The sequence below is a fragment of the Penaeus chinensis genome, chromosome 39, assembly GCF_019202785.1.
Source record: "Penaeus chinensis breed Huanghai No. 1 chromosome 39, ASM1920278v2, whole genome shotgun sequence".
Taxonomy (NCBI): Eukaryota; Metazoa; Arthropoda; class Malacostraca; order Decapoda; family Penaeidae; genus Penaeus; species Penaeus chinensis.
This window is the reverse complement of record NC_061857.1, coordinates 23,552,582-23,570,081: the sequence shown is the minus strand read 5'-3', so window position 1 is coordinate 23,570,081 and position 17,500 is coordinate 23,552,582. Positions and strand designations below refer to the sequence as shown.

The window sequence follows — 17,500 nt, the reverse complement described above, 5'->3', positions numbered from 1 at the left end:
AGAGACAGAGACAGAGAAAGAGAAAGAGACAGAGACAGAGACAGAGACAGAGACAGAGACAGAGACAGAGACAGAGACAGAGACAGAGACAGAGACAGAGACAGAGACAGAGACAGAGACAGAGACAGAGACAGAGACAGAGACAGAGACAGAGACAGAGACAGAGACAGAGACAGAGACAGAGACAGAGACAGAGACAGAGACAGAGACAGAGACAGAGACAGAGACAGAGACAGAGACAGAGACAGAGACAGAGACAGAGACAGAGACAGAGACAGAGACAGAGACAGAGACAGAGACAGAGACAGAGACAGAGACAGAGACAGAGACAGAGACAGAGACAGAGACAGAGACAGAGACAGAGACAGAGACAGAGACAGAGACAGAGAGAGAGAGAGAGAGAGAGAGAGAGAGAGAGAGAGAGAGAGAGAGAGAGAGAGAGAGAGAGAGAGAGAGAGAGAGAGAGAGAGAGAGAGAGAGAGAGAGAGAGAGAGAGAGAGAGAGAGAGAGAGAGAGAGAGAGAGAGAGAGAGAGAGAGAGAGAGAGAGAGAGAGAGAGAGAGAGAGAGAGAGAGAGAGAGAGAGAGAGAGAGAGAGAGAGAGAGAGAGAGAGAGAGAGAGAGAGAGAGAGAGAGAGAGAGAGAGAGAGAGAGAGAGAGAGAGAGAGAGAGAGAGAGAGAGAGAGAGAGAGAGAGAGAGAGAGAGAGAGAGAGAGAGAGAGAGAGAGAGAGAGAGAGAGAGAGAGAGAGAGAGAGAGAGAGAGAGAGAGAGAGAGAGAGAGAGAGAGAGAGAGAGAGAGAGAGAGAGAGAGAGAGAGAGAGAGAGAGAGAGAGAGAGAGAGAGAGAGAGAGAGAGAGAGAGAGGAGAGAGAGAGAGAGAGAGAGGAGAGAGAGAGAGAGAGAGAGAGAGAGAGAGAGAGAGAGAGAGAGAGAGAGAGAGAGAGAGAGAGAGAGAGAGAGAGAGAGAGAGAGAGAGAGAGAGAGAGAGAGAGAGAGAGAGAGAGAGAGAGAGAGAGAGAGAGAGAGAGAGAGAGAGAGAGAGAGAGAGAGAGAGAGAGAGAGGAGAAAGAAAGAAAGAAAGAAAGAGAGAAAGCAAATTATAAATAAGAATAAGATATTACTACTCAAAATAATGCTCTAGCAAGAAATGCTAAATACCAGTACGCCTATGCCACATAGCACAGTTCAGAATACCTATTTTCTAGCCAGCGAAGTTCTACAAATACAGAATAAGGCATACTACGGAGTCTCAATATTTCACTCAGCACAATGCCCATTTGCAATGTTTACTTTAGCCTTATGGTTTTTCTTTCCGATCATGGCTTCAACTTTAAAGTTCATGTAGTATAAATTCGTTTTTAATTTATCCTCTACTTATGGTTCAAAAATATTATCTATCTTGTTTCATCTTAAATAAAGGAAGCAACAAGAAAAAAGAAGAAAAAAAAAAAGAAAAGAAGAAAAAAAAAAGTATATATAAACTTCTTGACATTGCATTAGCAAATAAAATATTATCTTAGCATTTAAAGCCAGCCATTGACTCCATGGAGCACGAACATTATGTGGAAACCATCACTTTCAAAAACGTTAAAAGACAAATTGTAAAATAGCAACAAAGGGTCCAACAAGGTAAAAACTTGTACAGGTCATTCACATTTATTGAAATTTTCAAAAAAGCCATATATAAAATAGCAAATATCTAACCCTTAAAATACAGTATCTAATCATTATATCTACACTGCCTAGTTCCATGATTGTATCTTTAAAAAATGCTGTAGAGAAGGCGTGCATGAAAAAATGAGCAACTCAAGCAAGCTTTGGTGACAAGATTTTTTAAAGTTCATGTGGGTGTCTTTCTAAAAATGGCTGAAGGAATATTACTTGAATATGATTTTACATCTTTCAAAACTTCATACACATATACATATAAGTATATATGGATGTACTTTAGGTAGGTATTTAAGTATTTGAATGCATGCATACAAATATGCATAGCAGAGCACCCTGAACTTTATTCCCATCTTGTACCAGGAACTCAGTGCAATTCAATATTTTTATCATGTGTTCCTATTACGATACAGACATAGTGTCCACATTCATTTACAAAAATCTTTCTTCTGTCATTTGTGGAAAAAAAAAAACAAGGACATGCAAAACCAATTGCACTATTGACATCAATAATCTATTCTAATAAAATCTTGGGCCAATGGAGCCACCACGCTTCCAAAGCAGCGAACTCAATCTGCCCAAAGCTCTAGGATTTCCTCATTTCTTTACTGTATTGCACTGAACCTGCTCACTAGGTACAGTCTAACATGATGATATTTATGCATTTGCTTAATGTGCTAAAATTATACATAACACAGCTAAGAACAAATAAAAAACTTCTTTATTCATAGACATGGGACCAAAGGAGAAAAAAAGAAAGTAAAAAATAATGAAACTAAAAATGCGTTTTAGGAAACAAACAAAATAATGACATTCCTAGCAACAGCACTGATTTAATAATAATAAAAAAACAGAAGAACAATACACATATAAAACAAAATATATTTATTTCTCCATATAATCAAACTTGCCAACACTCTCATCTCAGTCCATGTATCAGGTGACAAGAAATGAGATGAATTTGTGCATTACCAAGCCTAACATGATACTTAAACCTAAGCTGATCACTCTACGATAAATGTGTGCAAACAGAGATTATGGTGCGACTGCAGAAACAGACAGGTCTTGGGTGAAAAAGAAAAAAAGAAAAAAAAAAAAAATCTTCACTGTTCTTCTTTTTATCACTTGTATGGATGAATTGGTTTTATACCCTGAGAAAAACACAGCAAATGAACATGATTTTCTTACTCTAATGCCCCTCATGTGAATCTCAGAATTTTGCATAAAATTTTCGTTTCAATATTTTAAAATTCAACCCGAAAAAAAAAAAAAAAGTTTCTCCCCCCATCCCACTAGTTCATACAATAAATCAATAAAAACATCACCCTAGTTCCCAAAGGCATCATAGACATGACTACAAAACGTCTCTGTGGCTGCAGCTTTGCCCCATTACATAAAATGACACATAGTTACTTTCCACCTGAAGGGTCCAGCGAGAGTGAACACTTGTTCTAATTTCCAACTACTGATGACTACTGGGAATGGGTGGAATGAGCAATAAGCATACGGAGCACCCTTTAATGCCTTTTTCCTCTTTTTTTTTTTAACCGGTAAAAACACCTTTCAGTTCGAAAATCAAAATAGAAAAGTGTTTCAAATATGTCAGTGAGGTGAAAACAGCAGAATTATCTTTCGCATTCCAACTGTGTACAAAATGAAGACTATATCATTCTTTGCTCACAAATATTTCAGTCAGTATTCCACATGTTTTCAGTTTTCAGTGTGGCCTTTTCACCGGCCTCACAGTCAGCTGGAAAATAAGGTGAGGGAAGACGAGGACAACCTGATAAAGGATCCCTCAGAGATTCTATAATAAAAGTAAAAAAGTCTGCCAAAATCCTTTAAAAAATTATGCAGATATACCTTTTGCTTGTTTTAAACCATATTCCATCTGACTGTGTATAAATATAGCTTTCATATTTTGGAAGGGGAAGATACAAATTCAAATATACTGTATATCAAAAGAAATTCAATATTGGAGAAATTCCCATTCGAAATATTTTGGGAAATAGCAAAATCATGTTTCAGGATTAATCCCTAATTTTGTACTTTTGAACTCTTCATTTTATGAATGATTATTAGTTACCTACAATGCCAAGGCTATTTTTGGAAAAACAACCCATAGTTTTGTAACCAAAGTGGAAGTTGAACCATATTTCTGAATGAATATAGATGGTTTATGTAAAATGATAAATAGTTCTTGTAGTTTTTGGTAATATCTTAACACAATATCTATAAGAAAAAAGCTGCATCCACTTCTACAAATCAAACCCATCTTATTTTTTTTATAATCATCATGTCATTACTATCAATCTACCGTTCACTACAAAAAAGCTTGGTCGTTGAGTGAGCAATGAATGGCTTTCAGACTAGATGCTATTTCAAGTTCTAAATGCTTTTGTGAACTTCACTTGCAATTCCTTGTATCTAAGATGCCTTCATTTCAACATGTGCAAGAACCTAATCAACCGTCCATTTCAAAGTACCTGCAAATGATATGGCTGATTACAATTGATGGGCTGTGTTATACCCATGGATAATTCCCATGTATTCACTCCCAAACTATAGCTATGCACACAACACTTTCTTACATGCACTCTGTACTAACAATACACCAACATGTCCTGTTATTACATTATAAAAACATGAGAAAGCTTTATCACTTAAACTCCTTTTAAGAATAAGTTTTTTTTTTCACAAAGCTTTACATCTGATGGTGAAATTAATAATAATAATGATGACAATAACAATAATAATAACATAAAAAGCTTGCTGTAAAGCTTTTATATTTACCAAACCTTCTTAAATCAGACATGGATTATGGAGTGTGGAATTATACATCAATTATTTTCCTATGATGAGCACTGTGCTAGATGTGTACTTGACAACATGTGGGACGAAGTACAAATTACAACTACTGTCTGAATTAACATGAATGGAAGTAAAAGTCATGACTTAAAAAGGCTTGGATATATGAGATAAACAAGAACAGCTTTATCTATTCTAATCCTAAAAAAGAAAAAGAAAATGGTCCAGGCATTATCACATTTTGCTGTGGGTGTGGAAAACAAGGGAAACTTACTCAGTGTGATATATATTACTCCTTGAATACCACACTAATTAAGAACCATAAGGTTTTTCCTTCTCTTTTGTTTCTTTCAGTTGGCATGAGTTAAAAACATTCCCCTTAAAGTCAAAGGATTTTAATTCCCTAAATGTAAGATGATAATAATGAATATCACTCATTGCAAAATTTGTTAAAAAGAGGGTAACAACTTCAAAAGTTGCTAAATTTGAGTTTTGACATTTCTAATAGCATTTAAATTGTTTACAGTAATATGTACATTCCTATATCATTTCACTTAGTTCTGTTTTCATCTTTAACAAATATAATACTCTCTAATAATTCTAAACTTTAATCCTCTTTTATTCTGGGATTTTTATTAGCATCCAAAATACTAATAGAGCTATAGATTAATAGTCACTGATAATCAGAGGTATAGTTGACAATTCATTCATTATACTATTTTTGAGACAAATGGCTTTACCAATCAAAAATTGACAAAATGATCCTGGGCAATTTTATGTTTGTCTCTTTTATACAAAAACACAACAACAAACAAATATGAACTTATTTACATTAACATCAGTTACTCCTTACAGTGTTGAAAACCTAACAATATGTCTAATACCCATCTAATTCTGAATTCAGGAAAAAAAATCTGTCCTTGGGCCCTTTGGGTTATTAGTAATGTATTTGTAAAAAACAAAACAGTACTTGATATATGATGTGCCATATTCAGTTAATATTACTAAGACAACAATGCATTATGAAAAAATGATAATGATTAAATGACAAATCTTTTACCTTTGGTGATGAATCACTTGTACTTTGGGGTTTGGTTTACACAGAAATGCCTATCATGGCTATTAATTGTGTCTAATACTTAAAGTTAAATGACTCATGTGATTAGTAATGATTTGATAATCACTGTGTTAACATACAAACTATAGTTTATTGTCATAATAAAAAGCCGTGCCTCCAATACACACTGGAGTACAAAAATTCAATCATAGAAAAAAATACACACAGCATTGGCCAAATGCACAGTCCAAAGCATTTTGTAAGATGAAAAAACAAAAACAAAACAAAATAAAAACAAATAATGATGAGAAACAAGGCCGAGCAGTAACAAAAGAATTTGTAGAAGGCTGTGACAGACTCCTGCCTGTCTGTCCCACTAGCTGGCAGGGCTCCATCTCCTGATCCTTCTCAAAGACGCACGCAACAGGCTTAAGGTGTCCATGGCCCTTCTATAAAATTAGTGTGGCTTCAGAAAATGAATCTGAGTTGTGTGGGGGGGCTAAATAATAACAAAATATGTAAAGTTTGGCAAAAAACTAAGATTAATGCTAAAATAACAAAATGCAATATTAGGGTCTATTGATAAAAAAAAAAAATATATATATATATATATTGACTGCATGTGGTGCATGTGTGTACATCTATTAGAATCAAGCTAGTAATGTACTATTACCTATTACTTTACTCTGACTAAGAACACACATACACATACACATAAGTTTCAAAACAAAGACAAAAACAAAAAGTGACAGATCACCAAAATGGCAGACAAACACTATGAACAAAGCACTGGCTAATAGTGATGCAATCAATGATACTTTATTTCATGTCTAAGCTTTACAATTATAACATTGCCACGTAAAGAAAAGAGAGAAATCATGAAATACTTTTCTATCACCATATAAAAAATATCAAAGATGGCATCACAGCAATGAGATGCGCAAACTGGGACGTCTGGATACTATAAGCTATCCTCTGATGAACAGAACGTAAGAAAGGATTAATTACATTGTGCGATAGTTTTGTTTCTCTGCATTCCTGCGGCTCTTGGATGTGAAGCAGAGACAGCCAGCAGTGTTCCGAGACCTCTTCAGGGGTTTGATGGGGTTTTCTTCTCGCTGTCGCTCAACTAAACACCTCTCATAATAATCATAGTCTTTGAGGTACCTGTTGAAAGAAAGTGTAGTTAGCACTCACATCAAAACATGGCATACATAGTTATAGATATATATATATATTTCCTCTTTCAAACTATATGATGGACAGTCCTCCATTCTAGTTCTATGGCGACTCGCCTCAAAATGAGTAAAACCAAATTCTGGAATTTTCTATATCCTGGTTTTATCTAAGCACTGGGCCAAAAAAACATGCATACACTATAACAATTATATATCATAAAGATAACTCCATCATTACATGTTTTTTGTTATATTTCATATGGCAAATCATCAGAGATTCTCACAACGACTCCCAAATCCTGAATATCATAATTATTCAAAGGACATACCAACATTTATTACTTACAGTTTTACAATAGATAAAAGTACACAAGGGACAGAATTTTCCTTTCTTGAAAGAAAAAGAAAAAGAAAATGGGGTGGGGGGGGGGATTTCTTATGAGAGTAAATCTAATCCTAAAATAATAAGCAAATACACTGAAGTACATTACAGGTATTTCTATTTTTCATAACAAAATGTTTGGGGATATGTTAACACTTATTACTTTCTTTGTTATATGGATGTTTTACAGAGAGAGAGAGAAAAAAAAAGTGATGTAAATGGAATTCAATAATCAACTGTTCCTCTGTTGCAATCTGTATGCTAGTATGAAATATAGATACTTTTGCTACAAGATCTATTGGAAAATTGTTCCCGTCATTCTCAAAGTACGTACCAGACAGGAGGCCATCGATGTCTATTCAAATATGCCTGATTTTCTGGGTGGAGTGAACGCAATTGCTTTGCATGCTTGTTACAGACGTGGTTGTAGTTTGTTGCCATACATGTGAGGCACCACTCCACTAGCTGATGAGCATTGTGCATCTGTAATTAACAAAAACAAAATAATAAAATAAAATCTCCATGTTACCCTTATAAATGTTTTCACGTAACCAGATAATATAATTTATATTCAATTCTGAAGGAGTTTTTGGCACACTGCTCAAAAGTACTTGAATGTAATTAAAACGAGGATTAACAATTATAAATTATAAAGTAATTAATGAACAAGGGATCACATCATTTAATCAAGAATATCAATAAAAAAATATATACATATATAAATACACATATACTGTATTTTCTTGGTAAGTGCCCATAACACTGTTTTAAATGCACAATAAAGTAAAGAATGGTGAAAAGAAACAAGAGTGCTCATCAGACCTGTAATGGCTCAAGAAGGTAGATGCAATCCTCACTGACATCACCGCCGGCCTGTATCACTCGCTGGAAAAGATCAATGATCTCGTTTTCGACCAATGATATGAGACGAGGAAGACACAAGCGGTTGCCCAGCTCCACAATGGGAAGACATTCTCTGGTCTTGAGTGTGGGTATAGTGTCAGTATACAAGTACTGTAACAGGACCTGGAACGTTCTGAGCTTTACACCCGGGAAGGTAATCTGCAAAAAGAATGGAATTGTTGTTGCTGAAAGGGATGTTCCTATGAATCCTTTAAAATGATTTACAAACATGAAAGACATTTTCTAAATGATCATGTAAAAATAGCTGCAAAGTTCAAACCATAATTAGATTGAGTATAATCTGTGGCTACGCAAATAGTGAAATGCAAGGAGCCCATTCTGTATACTGAGTGATAAGTCATTATTAGTAAAGTACAGCTTCATTCATTAAAAAAGGTAGGCATAGAGTGGTTTACCCTGGTGTTGCAGGGTAAACCACTATACATCTACTACAATAATCCTTACTAATTCCTTATAAAAATGCAAATAACTGATTTACCTTATAAATAGATAAATAAAGTTATTTGCTGGTTTGAAACTTGAAATGATAAAGAGCAAACTATCTTTATAAGACAGAAAATCAAATATTTACCCCAAAATGGACTGATATGATCTTTAAACATAAAATCATATACTATTATTACCAATGTTTTTTTATGATTGACTGAAGAAGTTTTTCATTCATTTAAAATCTATCAATTAATACATGAATATTAATATTTGTGACCTAATATGCTTTAATCAAACTTGCTTTCTACCTTCATGTACTTAATTCATGCTAAGCTTTCTTTTGAACCTGCTCTTTTGAAATCTAATACTTAAAGATGCCAAATCTATTATACTACATAAACCTGAGTATTTGCTTTTATATATTTTTAAACTCTTTTTCTAGGCATGCTTTCCTTAGACGTATGGGTAATAATGATACTATTGCCTTTTAATCTATATAATAATCATTGTAATACTACTGAAAAAATGGAATCAATGGAATCTAACACAATGTTCCATACTAACACTTTTACAATTTGATAAAATCAAAATTGCAATCCATACACTGATGTCATATAACCTGTTCAAGCACATACAACAAGGACAAGAAGGTGGCTGATCAACACATACCACTTTGGCATTGCTTTCTCTGAAGTCTCCAGAGAACATGGCATGCATCATGTCACAGCGCGACATGAGCAGAGGTCTGTGGACAGAGGCTGTGCCATCTTCTAACTGGAAAAGGACATCTGAGAAGAGTCCACCTTCTAAGCACAGTTCCTTTAGTCGACCACACAACATCTGGAAAAAAATCCCCCAACAGTATTAGTCACTTCTTTGTAAACATATTTAGATGAACTATTTAAATAATTTCAGTAATCCTTATGAAAATTCTTTTATGAACTATACTATTCTGAATTGCCATGATAATATGTATATACCTGAAAACACAACTAAAGCAATATTTAGACATCAAATTTACCTGCAGGTACTGCTGAGAGAGGTCGTTATTGAGGAACTCCTCCTTGTTCATTAGGTTGGTAACATATGTCTGGAGTTCAGGCAATTCTAAGAACTCTGCTGCTTGCTTCAGTTCGCTAAGCTCCACTGTTGGCAGATGGCATTCACGGCAGAAGATTGTGCCCGTGTAGAGGAAATGTACAATAATACGTAAAGCAGAATTGCTCACTAGCTTACTGAGTTGCACTACTGTCTGAACTGGGACCCAGGCTGGGGACTGGCGTGGGCTACGATCTGAAGAATTTCTGTCACTACCTCTGTCATCCCACTGAAAAGAAATTAACAATCAAAAGTAGAAATTTTTATTTTTAGAGATACTGTAGAACATATCTGGCAAAAATAGTATGTCAAATATGCCAAAGATGCTTCTGAAAAATACCAAAAATAGTTAAACATTGAGAACAAATTTTAAAATTTCCTATCATGTGGAAAATAACTTTTATATTGTCAATATGGCACAATATGTTTTCTCATAGAATTGACACCATTATCGAGTTGCATCAGTAATAAATATGCCCCACTTAGTTTTCATGTGATCTTACTTGTTCTATACTAATGGCTTGGAAGGCTGCATGGTTAAGTTCTCTGTGAATACCCGGGTGTTGTTCTTGGGGTAAAGTCTGCATACTTGATCTCCTCTTTACAGCCTCCCGAAGGCGACTAAAAATGAAAACCATCATAAAAATTAGTGAAAAATCAAGGCTCTATACTGTAATATCTAACATATGTCCTTTTTATTCTAGAGAATATTTTTTCAAGAAATTATAGTACAATACATACCTGGATGAAGAAACAGCTTTTAATACGAACCTTGCTGGGCGTTGCAGACTATGATCATTACCAAGGAGACATTCAGTATCAGAGTTGAAGTTCCCAAGGTTGGTATCACCAAATGTTCCACTCAACTGTAAAATAATATGAATATAAAAGCTTGCCATTACATTTTCATTAATGCATGAACATGTACACATAAATATATAACAAATGCAAAAATATGTATGCATGTTTATGTACCCATACTACACACATACACTTGTACATACCATGCTCGAATCTGAGCTGCGGCGTGTAGTAACACAGTCAGAGAGGTCAGTCATGAGCAGCTTATGGAAGGCAGTTGATGCAGAGGCCACCAAAAACCTAGAAGATATATGCACAATTACAGAATACAGGGTTATTAACTTAGGTTTATATCTAGTTCTGATAAGTTAAAATAGCATATCAAAAGACTATTCATAATTCATCACTGCCCTTAAAACTAACAGTCCAAAGACTCTTGAAAAAATGCCTCATAAAAGCATGTACAAATCATAAATACCCTTTAAAAGCAACACTCCTAAACCCTTGACTTAGGAATACATCATTAGAAAAGGACACCTATCAGCTTCCAGTACCTATGAGCATGGACAATGGTGCCCCCAGCCGTGGGTCCACCTCCAGCAACCAGCACCAGGTCTGTGAAGGCAGCGCTTGTGAGAAGACAGTGGAAATCCTCACGCAATGTGCTCCCAACAGTAGAAGGATCCTGAACCTTGGGCTTGGGCGGGCAGAAAGGCACCTGGCGAGAAAGGAGAAACGAATCTGTTGTCAAACTGCAGTAAAAGTCATCTGGATTAATGAGGCATTGTAATATTACCATAAAGTAATAGTCAAAACAGGATTAAGAAAATGTATTTGCCTAACACTTAGAATTATTTTTTTTTTTCTCCCTTAACTTTAGCCAGTTTTCTAAAACTAATATAAGACCAGAAAAAGACTATTATTCATAACCTCGTCACATTCTGTCACGCATCAAACACCCAAAAATCCCCATACCTGTAACGTAGGTCGCTGGACGCGCTTGAGGTTGGTCATCCAGAAGCGCTGTTGTCTCCGGGATATGAGGGCGGCTCGAATCACATTGTCAAATATCTCATTTACCCCAAAGTAAGTAAGCACCGATGTCTCATAGTATTCTACACCAATCTCACGGGCAACTGCTCTTCCCTCACATGGCATGACCAGGTCACACTCTCGGACTGGTCTATTGGGATGAAAGAGATAGTTATTAATATATGCTAATTCAAGCACATATGAATTATATACATATAAATAAATACACACACACACACACACTCATATATATATATATATATATATATATATATATATATATATATATATATATATATATATATATATATATATACACACACACACACATACATGCATATATATATATATATATATATATATATATATATATATATATATATATACACACACACACACACACACACACATATATATATACATATACATATACATATACATATACATATATATACATATACATATATGTATATGTGAGTGTATGTAGTTATATATATTATATATTTTATATATATATATATATATATATATATATATATATACATACATACATATATACATATACTTATATCAAATATCAATAAATATATTCAAAAACAACCAAGCACCACCGACAACGCACCTAACGAGAGGTGACCTGTCTCGACAATAGCTCAAGTACTGCTCATCTTTACAAATATATCTAAGGTCATTCTTGCAGCCCACAAGGAGGATTGGAGTGTTGGGGCAGAAACGCCGGATCTCTGGGTACCACATGACCCGGCAGTTTCGCAGAGACACTGGGTTTGCCACGGAGAAACATAGCAGCACCACATCTGACCTAGAGAGTGTTAGGGTGGGTCTAAGTACAGTAATCATACATGTATATGGAAAAGTGGATATTTGGGTTCATGGGAATGCATGAAAGAGGAACATTAGCAATAATCCACCTCTTCACTAAATTCGTAAATTCCTTTTAAAAACTATGATAGTAAATGTTACCTTATTCATCATAGGATAATATCTAGATCAATAATCTTATGGCATGAATGATGATGAATATAACAGCAATAATACTAATAACACAATAATAACAATATCAATAATAGCAATGACAAAAATAATAATAATAATAATAATAATAATAATAATAATAATAACGACAAAAAAATCCAATTCATAAAACAGCATTATTCAAAGCTTCACATGACCATAACCCCAAGACAAAGCAGCACTAACCTGCCGTAGGCAAAACGTCGGTCTTTGTCATGGTCCCCAAAGGTGTCCCATAATCGTAGGGAGACATTCACACCGTCAACTACCACACAAGACCGTTCCAAAACCTGAAATCCAAGAGTGGTTATGTCCACCTATGTGTGCGCTTTAGGCTTGCAAAGAGGAAACGTTTCAAAAATTCTGATTATCAAAAAAAAAAAAAGAAAAAAAAGTTTAAAACAAAATCAGCTTTTAAAATTATTCTAACATTATCAGTTGCCCTGACATGTTAAAGATAATGAGCAGAGAGTATTATAAAATAATATACAATGATAGGTCATGCAAAGAGAGAGAGAGAGAGAGAGAGAGAGAGAGAGAGAGAGAGAGAGAGAGAGAGAGAGAGAGAGAGAGAGAGAGAGAGAGAGAGAGAGAGAGAAAGAGAAAGAGACAGAGAGAGAGAGAGAGAGAGAGAGAGAGAGAGAGAGAGAGAGAGAGAGAGAGAGAGAGAGAGAGAGAGAGAGAGAGAGAGAGAAAGAGAAAGAGAAAGAGAAAGAGAAAGAGAAAGAGAAAGAGAAAGAAAGAAAGAAAGAAAGAAAGAAAGAAAGAAAGAAAGAAAGAGAGAGAGAGAGAGAAGCCAGAAATCCCACATTCACAGGAGAGAAAGGATAAGACCAACATATGTATGAATGTCAGACCCATGAATTCTGTACTGCATTTAATAATAAAAACAAAGACAGAGTATGAACGATAAAAAGATAGATAGATGGATTGAGAGACCGAGAAAAAGAGAACACAAATTTTCTATCATCCACATAATAATAATTAATGCATTTTGAGACAATCATACTCTTTTTCTAAATGATTGAAAAGAGAGAGAGAAAAAAACTTATATCATTCAACTGCTAAGCATTTTTTGTAACACACAATAATCTCAAAGTTTTCATTTATTTTTCCTTGCTTAAGCTATGAAGGCAATAAAATAATAATTAAAAAGTAACGTTTTCAGACATGCCTCTGATAAAACTGATAATGTACAAAGGTCATTAGTGTACATTGCATCTGTTATGCCCCCAAGAGAATACAAATGTGTTATATAAACACTGTTAATTACTAATCATATATCAAAATTGTGATTTTTTAAAATAAGTAAATGCAAGCAACCATTATCATTAATTTATTCACCTCCCCTCAAATACCTGGAAAAGTCATAAAGCCCACCATAAGTGACAAGCTAACACCCACACAAGACGAAGGGAAAGGGTAAACAGACATGCGCTGCTGGATCAAAAGCGATCGTTACCTCCTTGTATATCCTGTACTGGTCGATGGCAAAGACAGTGGGCACATGTGTGTTGAGCAGCTGTGAGAGAGAGAACTGCTTGTTGTAGGCCCGAGCGCAGATAAGGCGGGTCTTGCCCACCGCTGTGTCTCCCACAACCACACATTTCACCAGTTCCTGATGCGGCTGTTCATTATCCATGGTCCACACCCATTATCACAGGCATGCCTAAAAGGGGGAGAGAAACGGAAGACGTTATTATCGAGTTTTAGACGTGGGTGCCATTTATTCATGTGTTGATGAATTATATTGGGATTTGTGATACTAGTGATAAGGATGGCATGAATATATATCTTAATACATGGTGAGAATTAAAACAAGGCTTCATGGTAATTATGGTGGCAGAACAGGCTATAACTACTTCTATGTTGCCGTTTTTCGATGATGGTAAAATGAATACATAGTACCGAAGAAAAATAACACTATTAATAATAATCTCCATAGGCATTGAGGGAAAACGTAGAAAGTAACATTGGTAGTAGTAGCAGCTTGAGTAAGTAACTGTTATCAAGCAGTAAATTGCAATTGGGATCATTAATAGTAACGGCTGTGTCAGCTATAACAGTAACAGAACGTTTGTGGCAATAGCAGTACTGTCACAGTAGTAGTACTAGTACTAGTAGTGGTACCTTTAGTAGTTACTTCAATTACAAATGCTATCACTTATGTCATTACTATTACCATGATTACTATAATTCTTTTGTAAATGCTGTCCAGTAATGGTAGTGATTATAACAGGGTTATAATTACAGTTGCAATGATAGTAATTAAGACACAAAGGTAAACAAAGTGATGGTATTATCAACAACAATGGTAATCAGGAAGTAGTAGACCTAGTCAGTGTTGCAGACGTAATCACAAAAGTAGTTAACAGCAATCACATATGTCAAAATATTAATCACTGTAACTGGTCATAGAGAAATAATAAAAACACTAACAAGAGGCCTAGTACTGCTTACAATTTTAGGAGTATAAATAGTTCAAAATAACTGTGAGTAGCACATGTGGTTGTAATAACACAGGCAATATTTTAATACACAAACAGTAACAGTAATCGTTATAAAAATAGCAATAACAGTAAAGCTATTAGTGATAAATAACAGAAATAGTGATGTTTCTTAGAATTAAAACAAAAGCCGAAATAGTAACATCTGGCCTCATGGCTGTAATATATGTTGCTCTTGTATTTACCTCATCCAATCATTTTTCATTACGATTGCAATATTAAGATGATGCAAGTAACATTAGCACTAGTTGCACTAGCAGTTATGGTAGGATGGTAGAAGTACAGCAATAGTGCTATTAATAGTAACATCAGCAGAGACAATAGTTTATTAACAATTGTGGCTGTAACATCATCACTAATAATGATAGCGACAATAATAATAACTTATTTTAAACCCTAGAAAAATATACAAAAAAAAAAAAAGAAAAAAGAAAAAATAAAAAAAATAAATGCATCACCACAATCACACAAAACGAAATCTCAAACTAACACTTAGACGAAGAAGAAGAAGAAATAACAAGAAAAGAAAAGAAAACAAAACAAAAAAACAGAAAAAACGGCATAAAACGACGGCATAAAACGAAAACGACCTCGATATCTGGGCATGAAACGTCACGTACGGAGATCTCAACGTCAGTCAAGCGGTTATCCCGAGCCACAACGGAGGGCCTGTCATGGGGCGTCGGGACTGACCGCGTGTCAAAGTAATGTGACGGAAGTGATGGCTTGTGGTCATTGTTATTAGGAATGATGTTTTATGCTGTTGATAATAATCGATGTAAGAACAGTGGTAGATGTTAATAGCAAAAATAAATAATAAAAAACAATAATAATAATGATATCATCATCGTCGTAAACTGTCTAGCAGATATTTTAACTATTAACCATTATCATCGTAATAATAACAATAACAGGAATAACACCATTACTACTAGTACATCTGTTACTCTACTACTACTACTACTACTACTACTACTACTACTACTACTACTACTACTAATCCGTAAGAATATAAACTACAAACAATAATAATATAGATAAAAAATTAAAAACTTCCAACAGCAACAAAAACAATATTATTAGTACTAATAACCGAAACAAGTAAGCAAGACCTAATCACAAGCACATGAGTAAGAACAACAGGAAATAACTATTAAAAACACTATGCTAAAATCGCCAAGGAAATAATAACAGTTATAATGACTAAACGCACAACGAATTTTATATCAATATATCAAAATCTAACTGTAACACACGCAATTCCGGAAGCAACAGAGCATAATAATCTTTATAATGATAACGACGGTGCTTTAACAATACCAATACTGATAATAACAGTAACAGAAAATAAACCATAATTACAGCAACCGATAACAACCACACTAACAACAATACGAACGTGATGATAATAAAAATAGCTGAAATAATCGTAACAATAATAATCTAAGTAATTATCATAAAGATTATGATAGTAATTCTTATTATCATAAAACAACAAAACCATGATAATAATAATGATGATGATGATAAAACATAATAAAAACAACAACGATAACAATGATTAAACCAAGATAACATAAATTATGAACATGGCATCTGGTGAATTTAAGAGAATAACAAAATCACTGCCAGCCTTCATTTTCTTGCTCATTCCCTATCTGCATAATAATAATAATAATAATAATAATAATAATAATAATAATAATAATGATAATGATAATAATAGTGCTAAAATAATAATAATGATAAAATAATAATATTGATAATAATAATAATACTATTAATAATAATAATAATAGCATTATCACTATCACTATCACCACTATTATCATACACATATGTTTTTACTTTAAAAGTTATCTCATTTCCATAATAAAGAGGAAAGAAAAGAGTATGTATCTCCATTCATTCATTATCTCTCTTAATCTCTCTCTTTCTCTCTTTCTCTCTCTCTTCTCTCTCTCTCTCTTTCTCTCTTTCTCTCTTTCTCTCTTTCTCTCTTTCTCTCTCTCTCTCTCTCTCTCTCTCTCTCTCTCTCTCTCTCTCTCTCTCTCTCTCTCTCTCTCTCTCTCTCTCTCTCCTCTCTCCCTCTTGTAGAAAAAGTATGAATGAAAATAAACATTTTCACAGTGCAAGGCATATATTTAACCGGTTTCGATTATATCTCTTGTATTATTGAAGATATTCATTCTCATTCATTAATTTGCCACAATGGAGACGATTCCTCCCTCCCTCTCCTCTCTCTCTCTCTCTCTCTCTCTCTCTCTCTCTCTCTCTCTCTCTCTCTCTCTCTCTCTCTCTCTCTCTCTCTCTCTCTCTCTCCTTGTCCGTGCGTCTGTTTCTCTGTAATGAAACACTGGCTTCGAATTAATCAACACTGGCTTCGAATTAATCACCTGATGAATAGTATCATGTTGCTTGAAACGTTACGATTTTAAGTACCTTTCTATTTGTGGTTCTTTCATTTCATCTTTGGAAGGCATTTCTGTGTTTGTATTTTTGTGCATACACACGCACATTTAATATGGCACATATATTTACACACACACACACACACACACACACACACAAATATATATGTATGTA

At 34.5% G+C, this 17,500-nt stretch overlaps 1 protein-coding gene across 5 annotated transcripts in view; it reads right to left on the bottom strand.

The window, feature by feature from the left end:
• The window catches only part of LOC125046785 (rho-related BTB domain-containing protein 1-like), a 108,355-nt gene that overhangs the window by 10,763 nt on the left and 80,092 nt on the right, over window positions 1-17,500 (bottom strand). For 3 of the 5 annotated variants that reach the window (XM_047644724.1, XM_047644723.1, XM_047644725.1), the window contains exons 2-15: window positions 13,870-14,076; window positions 12,594-12,697; window positions 11,998-12,195; window positions 11,319-11,526; window positions 10,898-11,061; window positions 10,547-10,643; window positions 10,284-10,408; window positions 10,046-10,163; window positions 9,466-9,771; window positions 9,114-9,284; window positions 7,914-8,153; window positions 7,426-7,574; window positions 6,540-6,698; window positions 1,639-5,980 (exon numbers count right to left, since the gene is read on the bottom strand). In XM_047644724.1, the coding sequence (XP_047500680.1) occupies window positions 5,908-5,980; window positions 6,540-6,698; window positions 7,426-7,574; window positions 7,914-8,153; window positions 9,114-9,284; window positions 9,466-9,771; window positions 10,046-10,163; window positions 10,284-10,408; window positions 10,547-10,643; window positions 10,898-11,061; window positions 11,319-11,526; window positions 11,998-12,195; window positions 12,594-12,697; window positions 13,870-14,049 (2,292 nt within the window). In that variant the 5' untranslated portion in view covers window positions 14,050-14,076 and the 3' untranslated portion in view covers window positions 1,639-5,907. Of the gene's footprint in view, window positions 1-1,638; window positions 5,981-6,539; window positions 6,699-7,425; window positions 7,575-7,913; window positions 8,154-9,113; window positions 9,285-9,465; window positions 9,772-10,045; window positions 10,164-10,283; window positions 10,409-10,546; window positions 10,644-10,897; window positions 11,062-11,318; window positions 11,527-11,997; window positions 12,196-12,593; window positions 12,698-13,869; window positions 14,077-17,500 lie in introns of those variants that run through there. The other 2 variants (XM_047644727.1, XM_047644726.1) reach the window with 2 other exon arrangements.